The sequence below is a fragment of the Scomber scombrus genome, chromosome 14 (assembly GCF_963691925.1).
Source record: "Scomber scombrus chromosome 14, fScoSco1.1, whole genome shotgun sequence".
NCBI lineage: Eukaryota > Metazoa > Chordata > Actinopteri > Scombriformes > Scombridae > Scomber > Scomber scombrus.
The window spans coordinates 4,270,691-4,289,270 of record NC_084983.1 but is presented as its reverse complement, the minus strand read 5'-3'; the positions used below and the strand labels follow the sequence as shown (position 1 = coordinate 4,289,270).

Sequence of the window (18,580 nt, the reverse complement as noted above, 5' to 3'; positions counted from 1 at the left end):
AAACGTAGCGTTGGGTTATTTGCTCTGCTAGTCCTAATGAAAAGAAATGTATTTTACATCAGAGTTACATAACCCCAGTCATGTTTACTACACTGCATACACACAATTCAGTGGCTTTGCTCTCTCTCTGCAGCACAGGCCTATTGTTTGAAACCAAATCTGGCATTATGAGATGAACATGTGATGCACTGATGACAGTCTGAGGCATATGCCATAATAAATACTTTGACTTTAGCCTCCAGTTGATGACTCAAAACCTAAAAGTAGCTGTGTAACACAAACCCTATTATGCAGCCCGACCTTTTGAGAGGGTGATACGAAACCGCCATTTATAACAATCAGTAAACAGTAAAGGCAGACTAATGATTGTAAAACATCATTTTTGAGCACTCGAATCCGCTATACATGATTTAAAGTTGGAAAATAAACATTTATTATCTTGTATGGCAACAATAACAAAATTATGTTGTCAATGCCTGCGTGTGTGGTGGGATGTAGTTGCAGTCATTATGGAGCTACCGATGTTGTGCCCCATCATTACAGCGCTTCTTGAGAGCAGGGTGTGGTGCAGGCTTTCAAGTAGTGACCTGTAGATAGTGAAATGAGGTCCACTGAATGTGTTTATAATGTGCCTGTGTGGATTGTTTTTCACTGTAACTTCTTCACACACACACACAAACAAACAAACAAACATCAAGCAGACTGACAGTGACAGGGAGCGTCTGTAATTGTTGCACAGCCTCATAGTTGCTCCCTCGTCTGCCACGTCGAGAATTTAGCGATGTTATTCAGAAGCTGCCGATGACCACTGTGTCCAATAGCTGTGCTGGACATGCCACATGGAGATGAAAAGTGTGTGTGTGTGTGTGTGTGTGTGTGTGTGTGTGTGTGTGTATGTGTGTGTGTGTGTGTGAGTGACTGACTGTCCTTTTGGTTGACATGGCCCAGATCTGTCATAGGTGTTACTTCCCTCATACCACACCGACCCTGCAAAATCCTCAACGCCAACAAACCTGCATCCATCAGTCTGCGAGAGTGACCAAAACACGCGTCATGTTTACTCATGTCAGCGGTTGAAATATCATCACTTATTACCGACACACTAGCGTCAGATCCTGAAAATAATTAATTTTCATTATCGGTAATGTAAAACCTTTGAAGAACTGAAAGAGAAAACCCACACGAGCTTCTAAATATGTTCTGGTGTTTTCCCACCTGGTTTTATTTTAGACACTTGTTTACAGGGATATGTCAGATAGTTCGGAGTAGCTTTCCTCTATGAAGTTGGCAGGGAACAGCGTCATGTCGTCATTCACCAGTCTTAACTCACCACATGGATATGAAGCTCCCTGCAGCCTCTGTGGTGTATCTTTATCTAGTAAAATGAATGTGATCACAGATGAATTGTGTTGTAATGAATTATTGATATGCTGTTTCTCTAACATAGGCGTGAACTCCTTCTTTTCACTCTCTCCAGTGACACAGTGAAAATAGTTGCCTCAGGGGTAAAAAAAAAAAAAGCACTTTGGCTTCAGAAAGCTCACACAAGAGTCGAGTCAACACACCATTTCAAAGAAGCCTTGAATGCACTTTGAAAGTTGTGTAGCTTTGGTGAATTGTGATATTTGAAGTTACTGTTATTATTTATTAGTTATTTGTAGTGCAGATTTATTCGCAGCACACAAGAGAAGAAAACACGTGTCTCAAATGGAAGCCTGCGTTATTTGTGTGCTCCCAGGCATGACTGCTTTTCATTGCCTTTTGTGCAGTAGCTGTAGCATCTCCCATTAAAAGTCTTTAAAACATCCGTGATGTAGATGGTGTACAGCATCGCCATGGATACGCGAATACAACCTACAGTAATGAGTGCAAAACCAATCTAGACGCCTTTTTAACTGACGGTCTCGTCTGTTGCTCGGTGCACATGTGAAAGCTACAGTCTCTCACTCAATACTGAAGACTTCTGCCTCGGATGCTGACACTAAGTGCACCCCCCCCCACCCCTATTATTTATAGTACATTTATTCAAGCCATGCATCGCAGGTTAAGGCTATACAGTGCAGCTGGGTTGGACATCAGATTGGACTTTGTTGAACCTTGTGCTCAGATACTCCATCAGTTCCGCAAGTACAAGTGATTTGACATAAGGATGTGTTTATGATTAATGATTACTTCTGTAATACTGGACAATACAGAGTTGATTAATACTAATTGAGTATTTGAAGCGTAAAGCAGCAAGTCGTCTCCTTTCCTTTGCCTCCAGCTGCTGTTGAAGCCGGCTGCAGTCGATCGTTGGTTCTATAGAATGTGACAATGGATGTTAACAGATAATCAAAGGTCATTTAAACACTGTCATGAATATTGATAATAATATTGACGAAAATATTGTGGCATCTAGTGATGAGGTTGCAGATTCCACCACCATCCACTTCCAAGCATGTAGGAGAACCTATGTTAGCCGAGAAACTTGTGAAAAACGTGAAATGCCAATGTCAATGTTTGGTTTGTCTGCTCTGGGCTACTGTAGAAACATGGCGGCTCTGTGGAAGAGGAGCCGCTCCCTATGTAGATATAAAGGGCTAATTCTAAAGTAACAAAAACACAATGATTCTTAAATACAGGTGATTATACACTCATGAAAACATATTGTGTTTCCTACTTGCTCCTTTTGTTTCATCATGCTCTGCTCTGAACTGTCTTGAATCCCCCTCTCTTTTCTTTCTCTTCAACAGCACCAGCAGACACTACTAAACCAGTTGAGGGAGGTCACAGGCACAACAGATGTTCAGCTGCTTCAGCAGGCCCTGCAGGTACATCACAGGATCCATGCATTACAAACCCTAATAACAGAGTTTATAGATACACACCATTCTCTTGTTCTGTGTGTCTCTGTTTCTGTGTCACACACACATATTCAGTTGTTGCCTAATACAGAAACAGTTCCTCTGTTTACAATTTATTCCTCACATAATTCATTTCAATATAAATACACTGGAATAAAGAGCAGCTGCATCATCTCAAAAACATCATCACATATTCCCCGTAAGACACATTTATTCAACACACTAAACCTGGAAATAAATATACTGAAGCCTGAAGTGAAATAGGATTCAAGGTTGTGCTCACACACACACATCATCATTCCAGGTGAGCAATGGAGACCTGGCAGAGGCCGTGGCCTATCTGACAGAGAAGAACGCCAAGGTTCCACAACAAGATGAGGCAACCTACTACCAGACCTCTCAGGTGGCCAGCGACAGATACATCAGCGTGGGAAGCCAGGCAGACACAAGTGAGCAGATTACTTCAATTTCTGCTGCAGAAGTTCTGGAGACCTCTTAGAAATGATTAAGAGAAAAAGGAAACGTATAAGCTCAGTTTAAAGTTACATAACACCTGGATTCAACTTCATCTGAAAACATTTCTACAGCCATGTTTTAGCTTTGCCAGTATAGCATGTTGTATAGATTTTAATAGCACAAGAAATCTTACATAATAAAAACTAAGAAGATGCAAAAAAACTAAAGGCTTTTTAACAATTTTCCAAACTAATAACTTTAAACCTTGAAGGTTAAAGTGGTGTTCATGCAATCCCAGTTTCCTCCTGTCAGTATGTGATGTGTTTCTTTTCTGCAGATGTGATCGATCTGACTGGAGATGATAAAGATGACCTGCAAAGGGCGATCGCCCTCAGCCTGGAAGAGTCCAACCGGGCATTCAGGGAGACGGGTATCACTGATGAGGAGCAAGCCATCAGCAGGTGGGCTTAACAGAATGACTGACTCAAAACAAACACGCAGAGAAATTCTGAGCTCATCATCTGACTGAAGTGCAGTGAGCCTTTGATGAATATCCACACTCACCACCTACATGGTCTCCATCTTTGGCCACGCTGTGTGATGAAAATATCTCTTGCATACACTTTTACTGTGCGGTGCTGAATTGGTCAAATGTAGTGGGAAAAAACCCACAGGACATCTGTTGTAATATAAAACATATAAGGTCAAACACGCAATTGGCCAATAAGCCAAATTTAGCAGTAAATAATATCTGAGATAAGTAAACTGTGTTAAACAAGCTTTTGAACAGCTTTTCAAAATGACTCAAGTGGTGATTTTTCCAAACATGAAAACCCTTTTAAGAGACTAATTATTCCTCTGATTCACTATACAAGGTGAATGATAATGGTCATGTACCTAATAGAGCCCGACCGATATATTGGTTAGCCAATATAATTGCCCGATATTGGCCTATCACGGATATATTGGTATATGGGCACATATGTTGTATGATATGTGTTGATATTTTGTTTTTGTTGTTTTTCAAGTTATATAGTAGTATTTTATGTATCGTTGATCCATTTTCTTAATTTCAGGTTTAATATATTTACATATGTAGTTGTTTTTTCCCCCTGTTTTTTTATTTAAAGTTATAATTATTAAATTCCCAATGAAGTTTACTGTTTAAGTTCACTGATATCATTTTATACAATAAAATGTGCCTCCATTACATATTTTTGTCACAACTGTTTGATAACCACATTTGAAAGATTATTGCAAAATGTGTGTAGATGTATAAATTCTGTAAGATTATCGACTGATATTATTCCCAAATATCAGCATCATTCCCAAAAATCCTTTATCAGTCGGGCCACACTACCTAGAAATAAATGTGAAATTAAAGTTAAGAAGTGAATTAATTATGTCCTGATGAGGGAGAATAAAAGCCTCATGAACATTACATTTTAAAGCACAACCCATTAATATTGATTAAACAGTACAATATGACTGGAGTACAATACTATGCAGACGCAATCTGGCAGCTTAATTAAACCCCGGTCTGACTGAAGTGATGTGTAGCATTGAGATAAGCCCCTTCTAATGGCTCACTGTGTGGACGTTCACACAGAGAGCTGTCACTTTGAGCTCCATTTATTTTAATTCAAGGATGAAACTTCAGTCAGGTGGAGTCTGAGAGCTTTGTGACACGGCTTTGTTTTTTTGGAATAAGATGAATAATGAGGAAGAAGAAGTTTGAAAATAGCACTTAACCTTTTAGGACATATAGTGGAGATGAAGTGCAACAGGGGAACCAGTAAGTGACACCTGAACGGGTTCAGGAAAAGAAATCGGCACTCCCTACTGTGAAAAAAATAAAACACAGTGTATTAAGTAGGTAATCCTGTAAATCTGGTGATGCAATTCACTTGATAGAAAATGTTTAATTCCCTCACATTAAGTTTGATTTTGTTTTTGTTTTTTTGGTTAGAGTTTTGGAGGCCAGCATAGCTGAGAACAAGGCCAGTCTGAAGCGTACCCACACAGAAGTCTGGAGCGATTCACCCAACCCGCACGACAGGAAGAGGGTAGACACCTGCCCTGTGGGTCTGAAAAATGTTGGCAACACCTGCTGGTTCAGTGCTGTCATACAGGTAAGCACACACACAAACACACTTACACAAGATCATGTGACATTTAACTTAAACCGTCCTCTTAAGAGCTTTTCTTTAGATTCTAAAATCTCCTTTTTATGCCTCTGTGCTGGTTGGCCAGAGACATTATTTTTTCAGTTTGTCCATCCCATTCTGTTACAAACACAGTATCTCAGGAACACCCTGAGGGAGTTTCTACAAATTTGGCACAAACATCCACTTGGCCTCAAGGATGAACTGATTAGAGTGATGACATTTTATATACAAGTAGTCTCTAAGTGAAGACAGCATGTTTCTCACAGGAATCATTTCAATGTAGCGATCATTTCTTTTTGGTCAGAAAGTAGCCTACACAATACATTTTTATTACAAATATTATACAAGTCTGTTCTAGCATGGATGTAAACTGAAACTTGACTGGTTGGTGGAGTCATACAGCCACGAGGCATTTCTACTTCTGTTTCTTATTTCCAGTTTCTAGCTTCTTACACCTACTTTCTTTGGAATCTAATAAACACAGAGTAGTGCTGACTTGTACATTCCTTTGTGCATTCCTGTTGGGTTGCATGTAATCCTAATGATGCAGGAAAAAAAAGCTCTAGTCAGCTGGAGTCATTGTAAGTAGCAATGAATAAGGGATAAATAATAATTTAATTCAAATAAATGCTGGATTATTTTTTTTTATACCATCTTATTCCCTAAGATTTACTTCCTGGTCTTACTTGTGGAGTCAGTGCTACAATGTGAGCCAAGCTGAAATATGCCAGATGAAAACTGGATACACCGTCACATGTCGCCTGGCATGTGACGGGTGTCCCCCCCCACCCCCAAGGAGAAGGCGCCTCTTGAACCTGACCTTGTTGCACTTAGTACAAGAAGTGGCGTAAACAACTTTCTCCTCTCATAACAAGATAACCAAATCTCTACAAAATCACACACAACACTGAAACTAAACATCATGACCTTAAGTTACCGCAGTGAGCGGAAGTTTCTGTTGTACTGTTGTAATAGTGGCTTGAAGTAAGAAGCTGGACATCATAGGCTCAATCTAACACAATCACATTAAACTTAGGTTAATAAAAATCTAACTGACATGTCTTTATCCTGTTTCTCTTCCAAAGTCTCTGTTCAACCTGCTGGAGTTCCAGAGGCTGGTGCTCAACTACTCTCCACCAGCCAGAGTCCACGACCTGCCTCGCAACCAGAAGGTGAGGAGCAGCAGAGGAGAATGAAATGGGAACAAACGAAATCAGTGCGATTTATCAGACGCCCGTGTGTCACAGCAGCTTCTGTCTAGCCTCTCACAGCTAGCAGTGGTTTAGCTATGAGGATGTGACCCTCTTAGAGCTGTAAGCCGTTATTCAGCAGCTGTGTGGTCTTGCCCTATGGTCACAGCAGCTTAGCGGTTTGCTTCCGATAGTTCACTTAAACTCGCCGCTACCAGGCTATAAGGGACTGCTGTGAGATGTTTTATGAAGCTTCAGGAATACTCCCACCAGGACAGAAGTAAACATGCAGAGAGAGTCTGATTTGATTGTCATGGGAGTTTTTTTCTTTCGAATTTGGACACATTTACACAGTAGTTCTCAGTGAGGTTTTTTTTTGTTTTCTTCATCTTTTCTCCCCTTACAGAGTGCTTTCCATAGGGTTAGCAGCCTGTCGCTAATCTGATCTAAGCCTCTGCTTTGGAAGTGTTGTTTAGGGCAGTCATCTCTTCATCTCAGTTCTCTCTGTCCTAATCGCTGACCTTTAGCAGTACGAGACTGCAAGAGCTTAGGTTCTAATCTTAACATCAGCATCTCTGACTCACTACCACAGAAAAATGAGTGTGTTCCTATTCTGCTCTTCTGACACATTTTTTTTATAGATAAAGTCATGCCTTTATGTCACTGTCATCATGTTACTATGGCGACAACTTCAACTTTTACAAAAACATTTGAAGTATATTTAAGGGGGGGGGGGGGAGGGGCCTGCGTGCGTGTTAGTGTGTAGGTTTGACTTAAGCCACTTTCGGGGACACTAACCAGACTTAAACCCAGTTTATTGGGGACATCTGGTGCAATTGGGGACAGTGGTCAGTGGTTATGGCTAGGGTAAGTCCAGGAAATGAATGTAAGTCGATGTAAATACCCCAAAAGTGATTGAGGTAATACTTTGTGTGTGTCTGTGTGGGTGCGACTTAAGCCACTTTTGGGGACACAAACCAGACGTAACATCAGTTGATTGGGGACAGTTGGTGCAATTGGGGACAAAAGCTGTGTTCCCAGTTGATATAACACAGATTTTTGGGTCAGTGGTTAGGGTAAGTCTCCGAGAAATGAATCTAAATCTGTGTAAATACCCCAAAATGGACTGAGGTAAGACTTTATGTGTGTATATCTCCCAAACTATGCCTCTCAAATCTGGTATATGATGAAAAAAATACATTTTAAAAAGTACAAAAACTGCGAGGGTGTTAAAAAAAAAAAGAAGAAGAAATGAAACTTCATTGAGAAATTTAGAAAACTACGTATTTAGAACATCTTCAAGGCCACTCTGTTTCTCTATGCACATTACCAACACATACAGGCAGCCTTGTGTATTTAACAGGAGGCCAATAATGGAATGAAAACCAAACAGACAAAAAAGAAGGGAAAAAATACTCTTAAAATCTTAATATTCACCCCAAGACCATTAGAAAAATTCTGCAAGGGTTTCAATAAAACATTGGTGCATCCTCAGAGTTTCCCTCTGAGGATGAGGAGCACTGATTCCACTCACATTTAACTGATTCAATTGTTGATTGTGTCCCTCACACAGGAGCACAGGAACCTGCCTTTCATGCAGGAGCTGAGGAACCTCTTCTCCCTCATGGTGGGCTCCAAGAGGAAATATGTTGATCCGTCACGAGCTGTGGAAATCCTCAAAGACGCTTTCAAGTCCAGCGAGTCGCAGCAGGTAAGCATTCTTCTGTCATTACCTGCTCAGCATGATGACATTCATTTAAGAGAGAGAGAGAGAGAAACAGAAAGAGAGAGAGACATTATTGCAGGTAGGTGAGAGATCATGATGTCACTGCAATCGTTTCTCCTACTGATGAAACTGAAGAGAAGGCATTGATTTTAACACCTGGTAACCTCCATGATGTTCATTGGAAAACATGCATGGCTTCACTGATGAGCGCTACATGCTAGTACATTTTACATATTAATGTCTCCTTATGCTACAACCATAGGCCAGACGAGGCTGCCAGTCAGTGTAAGCATTATTTACATGTGTATTTGAGTTGCGTGCATTTAAAAATGACCAAACTAAACTAAAACACAAGTGTAATTTTGTCAGTTAACTCCAAACTTATAATAATAAGTTATAAAATAATGTGCATATGTTTTCTTACTTTTATTTTTCTTGTATGCCAAAGAAAATAATCACTGCTTTTCTGTTTGTACATACAGGAAATAATTAATACTTTTAATCCCTCTTTTTTGTGCCCTGTCCTTTCAGACTCAGGCTTGACTGCTCAGTTTAATTGTCTTCTACTGACTCAGCTCTACTAAATCCCAAACACTTAACCTCTCTTATCTATAACTATTAATCCCCAAACCCACACCGGCCCTCCTTAAGTGTGCAAAAATATAATATTGACAGGGAATTAGGTGTTTTTTTTTGCATACATCCTATAATGTGACGTACACATGTCAAACGTACAATACTCCTCTGTTCTTCTTCCTTACATAAGCAGTTGCTCTAAGCCACTGTCTGCGCAGAGGTTAACTGAGGTCAGGCTCCTGGCCTCTGTACTCATCAGTCATGTCGGTCCTCTGTGTATTAGTCAGGTTGGAGAGGCGTTGACCTGAATTACCAGGCGGCATTGATGTCTATGAGAGCGCGGCCTCGGGGCACACAGGTCGCCTTTGAAGTTCAGCAATCTGTGAACTCATGAGCTAAGAAGAAGTCATCTCCCATCCAAAGCTCAGTGGTACACGAGCGGATGACAGACGTGGCATTGATTTGACTGATTGGATGTGCCTGCTTATAGTGGTGTAGTTGGGCTCTGTGACCCATAATTGGTCTTTTTTAAAACTCTGTGCTTCCCTCAACAGCAGGATGTCAGCGAGTTCACCCACAAGCTGCTGGACTGGCTGGAGGATGCCTTCCAGATGAAGGCGGAAGAAGACAGGTAACATCAACTTACGTTATCTTATAAATATGCAAAATATACATTTTACTTACAACAGAGACACCGTCTGTGAACAACGCTGGTCTGTATGTTCATAAGCACCACATTTTTTTGTTGTTGTTTTTGTTGTCAGGGAGGGCGAGAAGCCAAAGAACCCCATGGTGGAGCTTTTCTACGGCCGCTTCCTTGCTGTGGGTGTCCTGGAAGGTAAGATGAGGTGTTAAATAAAAAATCAATAAAGGGGTTGAAAAAAGTTGAAGGGTAGCTGGAGAATCACAGAGATAAAGCGTGGGCACGGTCTGATTGCGGCGGCTGCCAGAAAATAAGCAAATCCTTGCCCCCAGTAATGAAAGGTGACCTTGTCTTAATGAGACGCGGTTCATGTAAAGGAGCAGAGCGGCCGCATTGATCGCGGAAGACCTTGACGGCTGATTGACATTGCGCTTATTATGCATGACAATACTGGCCCCGAGCCACCGAAAGCTTGGCCGGTGGACTCCGCTGCTCATAAAATGACCTTAATGCCTCATCTGCATGTCCGCCAGCAACTCCTCTGCTCCCCTTTTTTTTCTTTTTTGGGAGGGGAGGGAGGGGTGAGGTTGCTTCTCATCAGTAGTAGATGCAGAGCACTCTGTGCAGCTGTTTAAGTAGTCATGATGAGTAAGTGACTGCTGAACAAGTGAAAATCAGATAGGATGAAAATGAGTGTGAAATGACTTCCTGTTATTGCTCTCTGCCTTTCAGCCTTCTCATGCCTGGAAAACCTTTGACCCATAACCATGATGCTCTCTACCTCTTACACACTGCTTGTTCATTTGTTCATCTATATTTTATGTGTGTGTGTGTGATTCTACAGGTAAAAAATTTGAAAACACAGAGATGTTTGGGCAGTACCCGCTGCAGGTGAACGGCTTCAAGGATCTCCACGAGTGTCTCGAGGCGGCAATGATCGAGGGCGAGATCGAGTCCCTGCACTCAGCAGAGAACTCTGCCAGATCTGGACAGGAGGTCAGTATTGAAACCGTTTACATTGCACTGCTCAGCATATTTTTGACGGAGGTGTTATACAAAAGAAAATGAATTAAGTTTGTTTTCACCCTCAGATGAAAGAAAAAGGTGCACAAGCATTCATTCATGGCTGTATGAACATGATGGAGTTACACATGAAACATTATTTATAAGACATATCTGCAGACCTTAAAGATAATATAGTTTTTAACATGTGCTCACAAGATAATATGGATCATGTTCCTGTAACGATTTTATATATGAGGCAATGTTTTTTTTGTCCTTTCTCTTTCTTTTCCTTTCTCTTATGTACATTATTATGTTTTGTTTGTTTAAAAAATATAATAAACATGTATTTCATAAAAAAGATATAGGTCATGTTGGTGCATGTCAACATCTTCTATGCACAAGATTAGAAAATACCTTCTTTTAAAGCTATTGGGGACTCCAAACATATCCATATCTATTGATATTTGTCACATTTCTGATTCAAGAAATAGTGCGCCAATACAGAATATTGCAGTTCGAACACCAAGTTAAAAAGCATCAACTCTTTACAGTAATCTGTCAGCAGAGAAGACATTCAGGTTAAATAACTTGGGATTATGTGATGGATCCTCTCTAAAGGGATGACCTCCTCGCCCTTATGTGACACCTGTGCTATTCTGGGTTTGACCTCTGGTTAGCTGTAGCCTTGACTACGCTGTCCCACAGCAGCTGTGAGCAGGTAATTACCAGGCCAGTACACAGATGGGTATGGCACCCGGCCCTCTAGAAAAGCCATCAGCGCAGGAGAGTGAGGGAGCATTATAGAGAAGTCAGGAGTGAGGCTGCATCCATGTTATATAGGAATACAGGGTTCTTCTAGGAAATTGGTTAGCTGAAGCCTGTCATGGCAAGCTGTGCTATACAGTATACTGCTTACAGGGCCTTCCATTATAAACACTAAAACAGCAGTAACAAAGCCAATTTAATTATCTAAACCAGCACATTTCAAAATGGGTTTCCAGGGGATCCATGTGGAATCATTTAATTTTACTGTATTGTAATTGTTCACTTAAAATTATCCCTTTTTTCCCCACTATGACTCATGTAATGATAGGTTTGATTTGAATTGTCATGCAGACAATCAGCAGCCAAAATCTTCTCAAACAGGGATCTCACAAACCAAAATGAATTCTACCATGATTTGTGAAAGTTTTGAATATAATTATAAGAGAAGCAATCTGAAGATCAACATCTATTTTTCTTCCAGCACTGGTTCACAGAACTCCCTCCTGTGTTGACCTTTGAACTTTCAAGATTCGAGTTCAACCAAGCACTGGGACGACCTGAGAAGATCCACAACAAGCTGGAGTTCCCCTCTATGCTCTACATGGACAGGTGATAGAAGTTTGAACACTGGATCAGAATAAGTTCTGCTTCTGTCTGCAGTAAACAACAAATAAATCCATGTCTCTTTAAGACTAAAGCATCCGCTCTGCTCTGTGTTCTTAGGTACATGGACCGGAACAGGGAAATAACCAGGATCAAGAGGGAGGAGATCAGGAGGCTGAAGGAACATTTGACGCTGCTCCAACAGCGACTGGAAAGGTACAACTTCCCCGCCAGTGCCTGTTTATCGAACCAAGCTCAACAAAACGTTCTAGAAAACCATGCAGGGTAATTTCTCACTCTGATCATGCTCTCTTTTTGTCTGTCGTTATACTTTCTCCTATCATCCCCCCCTCTCTCTCTCTATGGGCTTTCCTCTGTCTGTCTCTCTCTCTCTGTCTCTTCCTCTGTGTTCTCTCTCAGGTATCTGAGTTACGGCTCAGGCCCCAAGAGGTTTCCTCTGGCAGATGTCCTCCAGTATGCCATGGAGTTTGCTTCTAGTAAGCCTGTGTGCACCTCCCCAGTGGAAGACATTGACTCTTCAGCGCCGCCCGGTGGCACAACAGGACAACAGCTGCCCCCACCAAGGCAAGTTTCATAACAGGCACCCGCCGTTTGCTGGCACAGCTTTTTCCTCTTCTCAGTCCTTTGCTCTAGTGGTTTGAGGAGCAGGGACAGAGAGGCAGGGAAACAACAGGCCTCATGGAAAAACATCTTTCTATTCTTACTTTCTATTTCTGTGAGAATTCAGCAAACCCTCTTTGCACATAGTTGTTGTACGTTTCTCATTTTGACTTGTTTATGAGTAGGTGCCTTTTTTGAGATTGGATCATTAACATAATGAACACTTCAAATTGCTACATAAGGCAACCTCTTCCTTTGTGTGTGTGCGTGTGTTGGTGTGTGTTGTAGTGGTAATGACACAAGATGGGTGCCGTCGTGTCTGATAGATAGTCATTTTAAGAAAGAAAATAGCCCCATCAAACCATACCAAACAACAAACATACAACACTAAAAACCAGTACTGCAAAGACAAATAGACCACAACTCAATTTAGTTTTCAATAGGTGTATTAAATCAAGCAAGCAAAGCGACACTGGTGTGGTGTGTGTAACTTGTCCCAAAGTGTCAGAGTTCAATTCTTTTTTTTTTTTACCCCTGCAACCTCAAATCAGTTCAGTTCAATCCACTTTCACTAACACAAGCAAAGACGACATCTCAAAAGTCTGCTCCAGGTTTTACTGCAGATCTCTGCCCTGAAACATAGACATCAGAGGACAGAAGCTGCAGCACGATCTGCAGCAGCGTGCTCTTAAAGACTCTGAGCAGAGTTATTTTTTCCATTAGTTCGGCTTAGCCGCTGTGAAAAAATTCTTAAGCACTCTAGGGACAACCCTGATTTTTATAAATTGGAGCCACATTTTGGCAATTTCCACCATATTCCACATTTTACAGCTGATTTAATCTTTATGATCAAATTCCATAATTTTGTTCATGTTTTCTGCACCACCGATATCACAGGGCTCTACCATTAACTAACCTCGCTGACAGCGTCACATGTAATTCCTTGAGGTGGTTTCTGCTTTGATTGACAGGTCTGAATAGGACTAAGTTTGTATATCTATTAAGTTGTAAAATGAGACATTACACTGCATTATTTTTCACGTTCTTGTATTTATATTTTTCCCTCTGCAGCACAGCCGAGCAGGACTCCATGGCTCCCTCAGAGAGCTCAGGCCATGCCTCAGGTGCCGCCACAGCTCCCACTACAGCCCAGCAGCAGAGAGTACCCATTCACAAGCCCTTCACCCAGTCCCGGCTTCCCCCTGACCTCCCCATGCACCCCGCTCCACGCCACATCACTGAAGAGGAGTTGAGGGTGCTCGAAGGCTGCTTGCATCGTTGGAGGAGCGAAGTGGAAAATGACACCCGAGGTGAGTCCACCCGCCTCCCGTTTTCAGCCCTTTATCTCCATCACTGCTGTAGTTCACTTTCTTTGTGACATTGCAAAAGTAAAAAACTAAAGGGCTGCATATGTTGTTCCCTCCAGATCTACAGGGCAGTATAACCCGAATCCACAGAACCATTGAACTAATGTACTCTGACAAATCTATGATGCAGGTGAGCAGCACTCTTCTAAGATCAGTCATTGTGTAATACTTAAACGCTGCGTCAACTGCCTCATTTATTAATCAGCACTGTTTTGGCTCAGGTTCCATATCGGCTTCATGCGGTGCTGGTCCACGAAGGCCAGGCCAACGCAGGACACTACTGGGCTTATATCTACGACCCACATCAGCGTTGCTGGATGAAGTACAACGACATCTCTGTCACCAAGTCCTCCTGGGAGGAGCTGGTCAGAGACTCGTTCGGAGGCTACCGCAACGCCAGTGCCTACTGTCTCATGTATATCAACGACAAGAAGCCCTTTCTTATAGAAGGTACAAGTGCAATACAGTGAATTTGCTTGTTTATGATGCACAGTTTTAGCAATTGTTTCTGTCTGTATTTTATGTTTTCGTCCATTTTCTCTAAAACCCTTATTGGACAGACAAACACATGCTGCTTACTTGTTGACTCATTGAAAACACATTTACTGCCATCATTTTTTCGACAGATTTTCTGGTTAACTGTTTATTCCCTGAGTTGATTTTTTCCCCCAACATATTATTCTTCCACTTCATTTCACTCCTTCACTCCTGCACACATGATCTCATACCTTCATTTACTTACATTGTCTTACAACTTAGCTTCTTGTTAACTTATCACTTGAATAATAATATAGCACTTATGCTCAATACTGTTACGTGTTGGTTCAGTTATATTAAAGTAGTCAAGCTAATTTATTCCACTATGGTTTTTAGTGGTTTTAACAGCTCTGATCTGCTGTTTAAAAGTAAAAACCAAAACAAATAAGCTGATTGGTCCTCAGCATTACTGATTTGTACTGTTGTAAGTGAAGCACTAAAAATAAATAATTAGTTATTTCTTTTTCTGTTGAAACACTATAATCACACATCATTCATGTTTTGTAGCAGATCAGAAACTGTATGTTCATTGTTCTTCTTTATTGTCTTTGCAGAGGAATTTGATAAAGAAACAGGACAGATACTCAGTGGCATGGACAAACTGCCCCCAGACCTGAAACAGTACGTGAAAGAGGACAATGAGCTCTTTGGCAAGGAGATCCATGAGTGGGACACCCTGCAGGCCCGCAAGGCCCAGCAGGAGAAGCTGGCCCTGGCTGCAGCAGCAGCAGCAGCAGCTGCAGCTGCCGCTGCCTCTGCAGCATCCAGCACCTCTACTTCCTCCTCTTCCCCTCAGCCCATGAGTATCGAGTCCAGCCCTCCAGACAACGCAGGTCAGGGTCACCACACTCACAGGCACAGAGAAGGAATTAAGAGCAGAATACTTAATTGAGAATCAATACTTGTTTAGATAAAAAAGAAAACTGTTTCCTAGAGAGTAATAAAAGGATGAGGAAATGACCTTAATATATTGCTCCATTTGACATGTTGTATAAAATATATACTGTACAATAATTGCTGGCTATTAGGTAGCTCAAGGTTTTTGTTAGTATGTTGGATTCAACCTAACACGTAATGGTACCCAACTTACAAACACACAGAAAATAGTGATGCTAGTGTAAAAGGAAAATGTTTGAGACATGAAGAACTGTGTATTTCTACATTTCTCTGATGGTGCTGGTTCCCCTCCTGCAGCACCCCAGCAGGACCCAGAGTACATGGAGCAGCCATCACCCAATAATGACTCCAAGCACCTGCAGGAGGACACAGAGAGGGCCATCTCCAGAGCTGCTTCTGAACAAGAGGAGAGAAGCCCAGAGGCATTGTTAAATGCTGTATGTAAAACACACAGACACATCATGCACCTCACTCACACCAAGTCATTGTTACACATCATGTATCTGTGTCAACTCCATTATTATTAGAATGATAATGAACCGGCACAAGCCCAGTAGGGTTTGAACCCTTTGGTGTTTGTAATAATGAAGTTTATCTCTTATCACAACCAGACATTACAAGGTTCTTCACAAGGACAAAAATGACAGCAAAAAACAAACACAACCAAACACATGCAGACAAATTCCTCAAAATTGAGGGAATAAAAAAAAAAAAACACTTCCAGAAGCAAAACAGCAAAGAAGCCTTGAAAGAAATGTTTTTTCACTATCGATTTTAAAAGAAGACACTGACTTTGCAAGTCTGAGTTCATCGGACAGGTTGTTCCAAAGTTGTGGAGCCCTAACAGCAAAAGCTCTGTCCCTTGTGGTCTTACATCTTGACATGGGAACTGCCAGCAAATTCCTGACTGAGGACCAGAGACTGAGTGCAAGTAATTCAGAAATATACTCTGGAGTTAGGCCATGAATTGCTTTAGAAGTCCAAAGTAGAATCTTAAAATCGATTCTGTAATAAAGTGGTAGCCATGAAGAGACATTAAGAAGGGAGTAATAGGATCTATTTTCTTGTTTTTATGTTAGTAGTCTGGCTGCTGCATTCTGGGCTATGTGGAGTCTATGGATTGTTTTGTGCCAGTTGGGAGACATATATGTAGATTGTCAAGATCAGCTAGTGGGTTTTTTTCCAGGCTTTACCAGGACATGTAGCGGCACATGATCAGAATAAAAATGGTAGTCAATGCCATGCCTACGAATTATATCACCTAGTGGGAGTATATATAATGAATGAAGAACTGGGCCCAAAAGGGAGCCTTGAAGCACCCCAACGTGCAATAGATAAGGGATGAAACGTGGTCGCCAACAGAAACAAAGCATTTGTGAACCACTTTAAGACTTTCCCAGAGAAACCAACCCAGTGTTGTAGTCCACTGATGAGAATGTGGTGATACGTTGTATCAAAGGCTGCGGACAAGTCTAGTAATACGAGAACTGAACAATCAACTGAATGAACAGACCTTAACAGATCATTTGCTCCTCTAACAAGCACAGTCTCAGTGTTTCTCAGTGGTATTTCCTGAAACCTGACTGGTTTCTTTTATGTATATGTAATTACAAGTAGTTTTCAAATAGTCGGAGATAGTGACAGATTAATTATAGTGAGCAACCAATGGGTGATAGCATCTAATACACTAGGGATGAATTTAAGGGGCATTATGTCCACAGGACTAGATGAACATTTAAAGTGAGACATGAAGTCTATAAGCTTGTTGTGGAAGATTGGTGTAAAATGAGATGGAGAGGTATGATTTGGACAAGGGAGATCAGTAAATGAAGTAGGAACCTCGATCTTTGATCTTAGCCCATTTACCTCATTCATAGAAAAGTTTGTCAGGAGAGGATCTACACTGATTAAAACTGACAGGGTTTAGTAGTATTAAAAAGAACCTTGGGACTGTGCTAATTAGACTGTGTTAAAAGAGAAAAATACATTTTTTAATTTGGTCATTGTGGGAGGTCATCAGGTCCTTCATTTGCAGATAATGCACCTGGAGCTTCATCCGTCTCCACCTGCGCTCCGCTCTCCTGTACTCTATTTTAAAAGCATGAATGTCATCAGTGATTCAAACAGACATTTATTTTCACTACCCTTCATTCTGTATTTAAGAGCTGCAGCCTTATCCAATATAGAGCTACAGACAAAGTTAAAATGCTGCACCAGATTATCAACATCTAATGCATTAGTTATAATATTAGCCGAAAGAATGGAGGAGAATTTTGATGGGGCGACTTCATTAAAGATGCATAGAAGCGCCATCTGTGGCTGATTTACTGACTCACTCTGGAGGACACTATCAAATCCAATACATGAGTCAGATCAATAAAATTAAATGTACCAATATTAACACCGTGAATAACAGCCAGATCCAAAATGTGGCCACAGTTATCTTTGAAGGTCTTGTAATATACTGCATTACATTAAAAGAACTTGCTATATTTATAAGTTATATATATTTTATATTAACCCAAGTCTGTGTTTTGATTTCAACACTATTCAGAGGAACTGCAGCACCTTTTGAAAAATACATCATCAGCTGACATTATTTCAGTTTTTTGGAGGAAAAACCACAAACTTATAGTGTTCAGATAGAAAATGATCTTACTGTTAAGTTTCCCTCTACTTTTAACGCTCCTTTGCTTTTTCTATCATCCCTCTATCCTTCCTGTCTCATCTGTCCCATTCTCTCTACAGTCTCTTCACCCTCCCACTCCCCCTCAGCCTGAGGTGCAGGCGAACGCCCCCTCCTCCTCGTCCTCCTCCACCCCTCTTCCTGACCCCGTCAAGGAGGACGAGTCCCCCGGGCGCACAGTAGAGGTGGCCATTCCTAACGTGGGAACCTTTGTCATAGAGTCAGAGGAGGGGGGATATGATGACGAGGTAGCTCTCGCCCCAACAAATGTTGTCCCCCTCCCTTTTTTAATGTATTTTTTTGGTCCTTAGAAGCCTGTGCCTGTATGATAAATATGGACTAAGAGCATCACCCACCCATTCACATGGCTCTACATAAGATTTTTCACACCTGAGAGAATCTGACACATCATGCCAGCTGATTTCAGGATTGGCCCGAAGATTAAAACACTATAATACTAACCTCTTTGTTGGCCTACCTACATGACTCTTGTGTGA

General features: G+C 41.3%; 1 protein-coding gene across 2 annotated transcripts in view; it reads left to right on the top strand.

The window, feature by feature from the left end:
* The window catches only part of usp25 (ubiquitin specific peptidase 25), a 29,472-nt gene that overhangs the window by 1,110 nt on the left and 9,782 nt on the right, over positions 1 to 18,580 (top strand). Inside the window, exons 2-20 of one of the 2 annotated variants that reach the window (XM_062433148.1) lie at positions 2,733 to 2,810; positions 3,148 to 3,292; positions 3,637 to 3,760; positions 5,269 to 5,431; positions 6,553 to 6,639; positions 8,231 to 8,368; positions 9,514 to 9,590; positions 9,724 to 9,797; positions 10,447 to 10,598; positions 11,854 to 11,981; positions 12,096 to 12,191; positions 12,396 to 12,560; positions 13,668 to 13,906; positions 14,023 to 14,093; positions 14,185 to 14,413; positions 15,055 to 15,333; positions 15,695 to 15,838; positions 17,188 to 17,195; positions 18,146 to 18,331. In XM_062433148.1, the coding sequence (XP_062289132.1) occupies positions 2,733 to 2,810; positions 3,148 to 3,292; positions 3,637 to 3,760; positions 5,269 to 5,431; positions 6,553 to 6,639; positions 8,231 to 8,368; positions 9,514 to 9,590; positions 9,724 to 9,797; positions 10,447 to 10,598; positions 11,854 to 11,981; positions 12,096 to 12,191; positions 12,396 to 12,560; positions 13,668 to 13,906; positions 14,023 to 14,093; positions 14,185 to 14,413; positions 15,055 to 15,333; positions 15,695 to 15,838; positions 17,188 to 17,195; positions 18,146 to 18,331 (2,583 nt within the window). The remainder of the gene's footprint in view (positions 1 to 2,732; positions 2,811 to 3,147; positions 3,293 to 3,636; positions 3,761 to 5,268; positions 5,432 to 6,552; positions 6,640 to 8,230; positions 8,369 to 9,513; positions 9,591 to 9,723; positions 9,798 to 10,446; positions 10,599 to 11,853; positions 11,982 to 12,095; positions 12,192 to 12,395; positions 12,561 to 13,667; positions 13,907 to 14,022; positions 14,094 to 14,184; positions 14,414 to 15,054; positions 15,334 to 15,694; positions 15,839 to 17,187; positions 17,196 to 18,145; positions 18,332 to 18,580) is intronic. The other variant, XM_062433147.1, reaches the window with a different exon arrangement.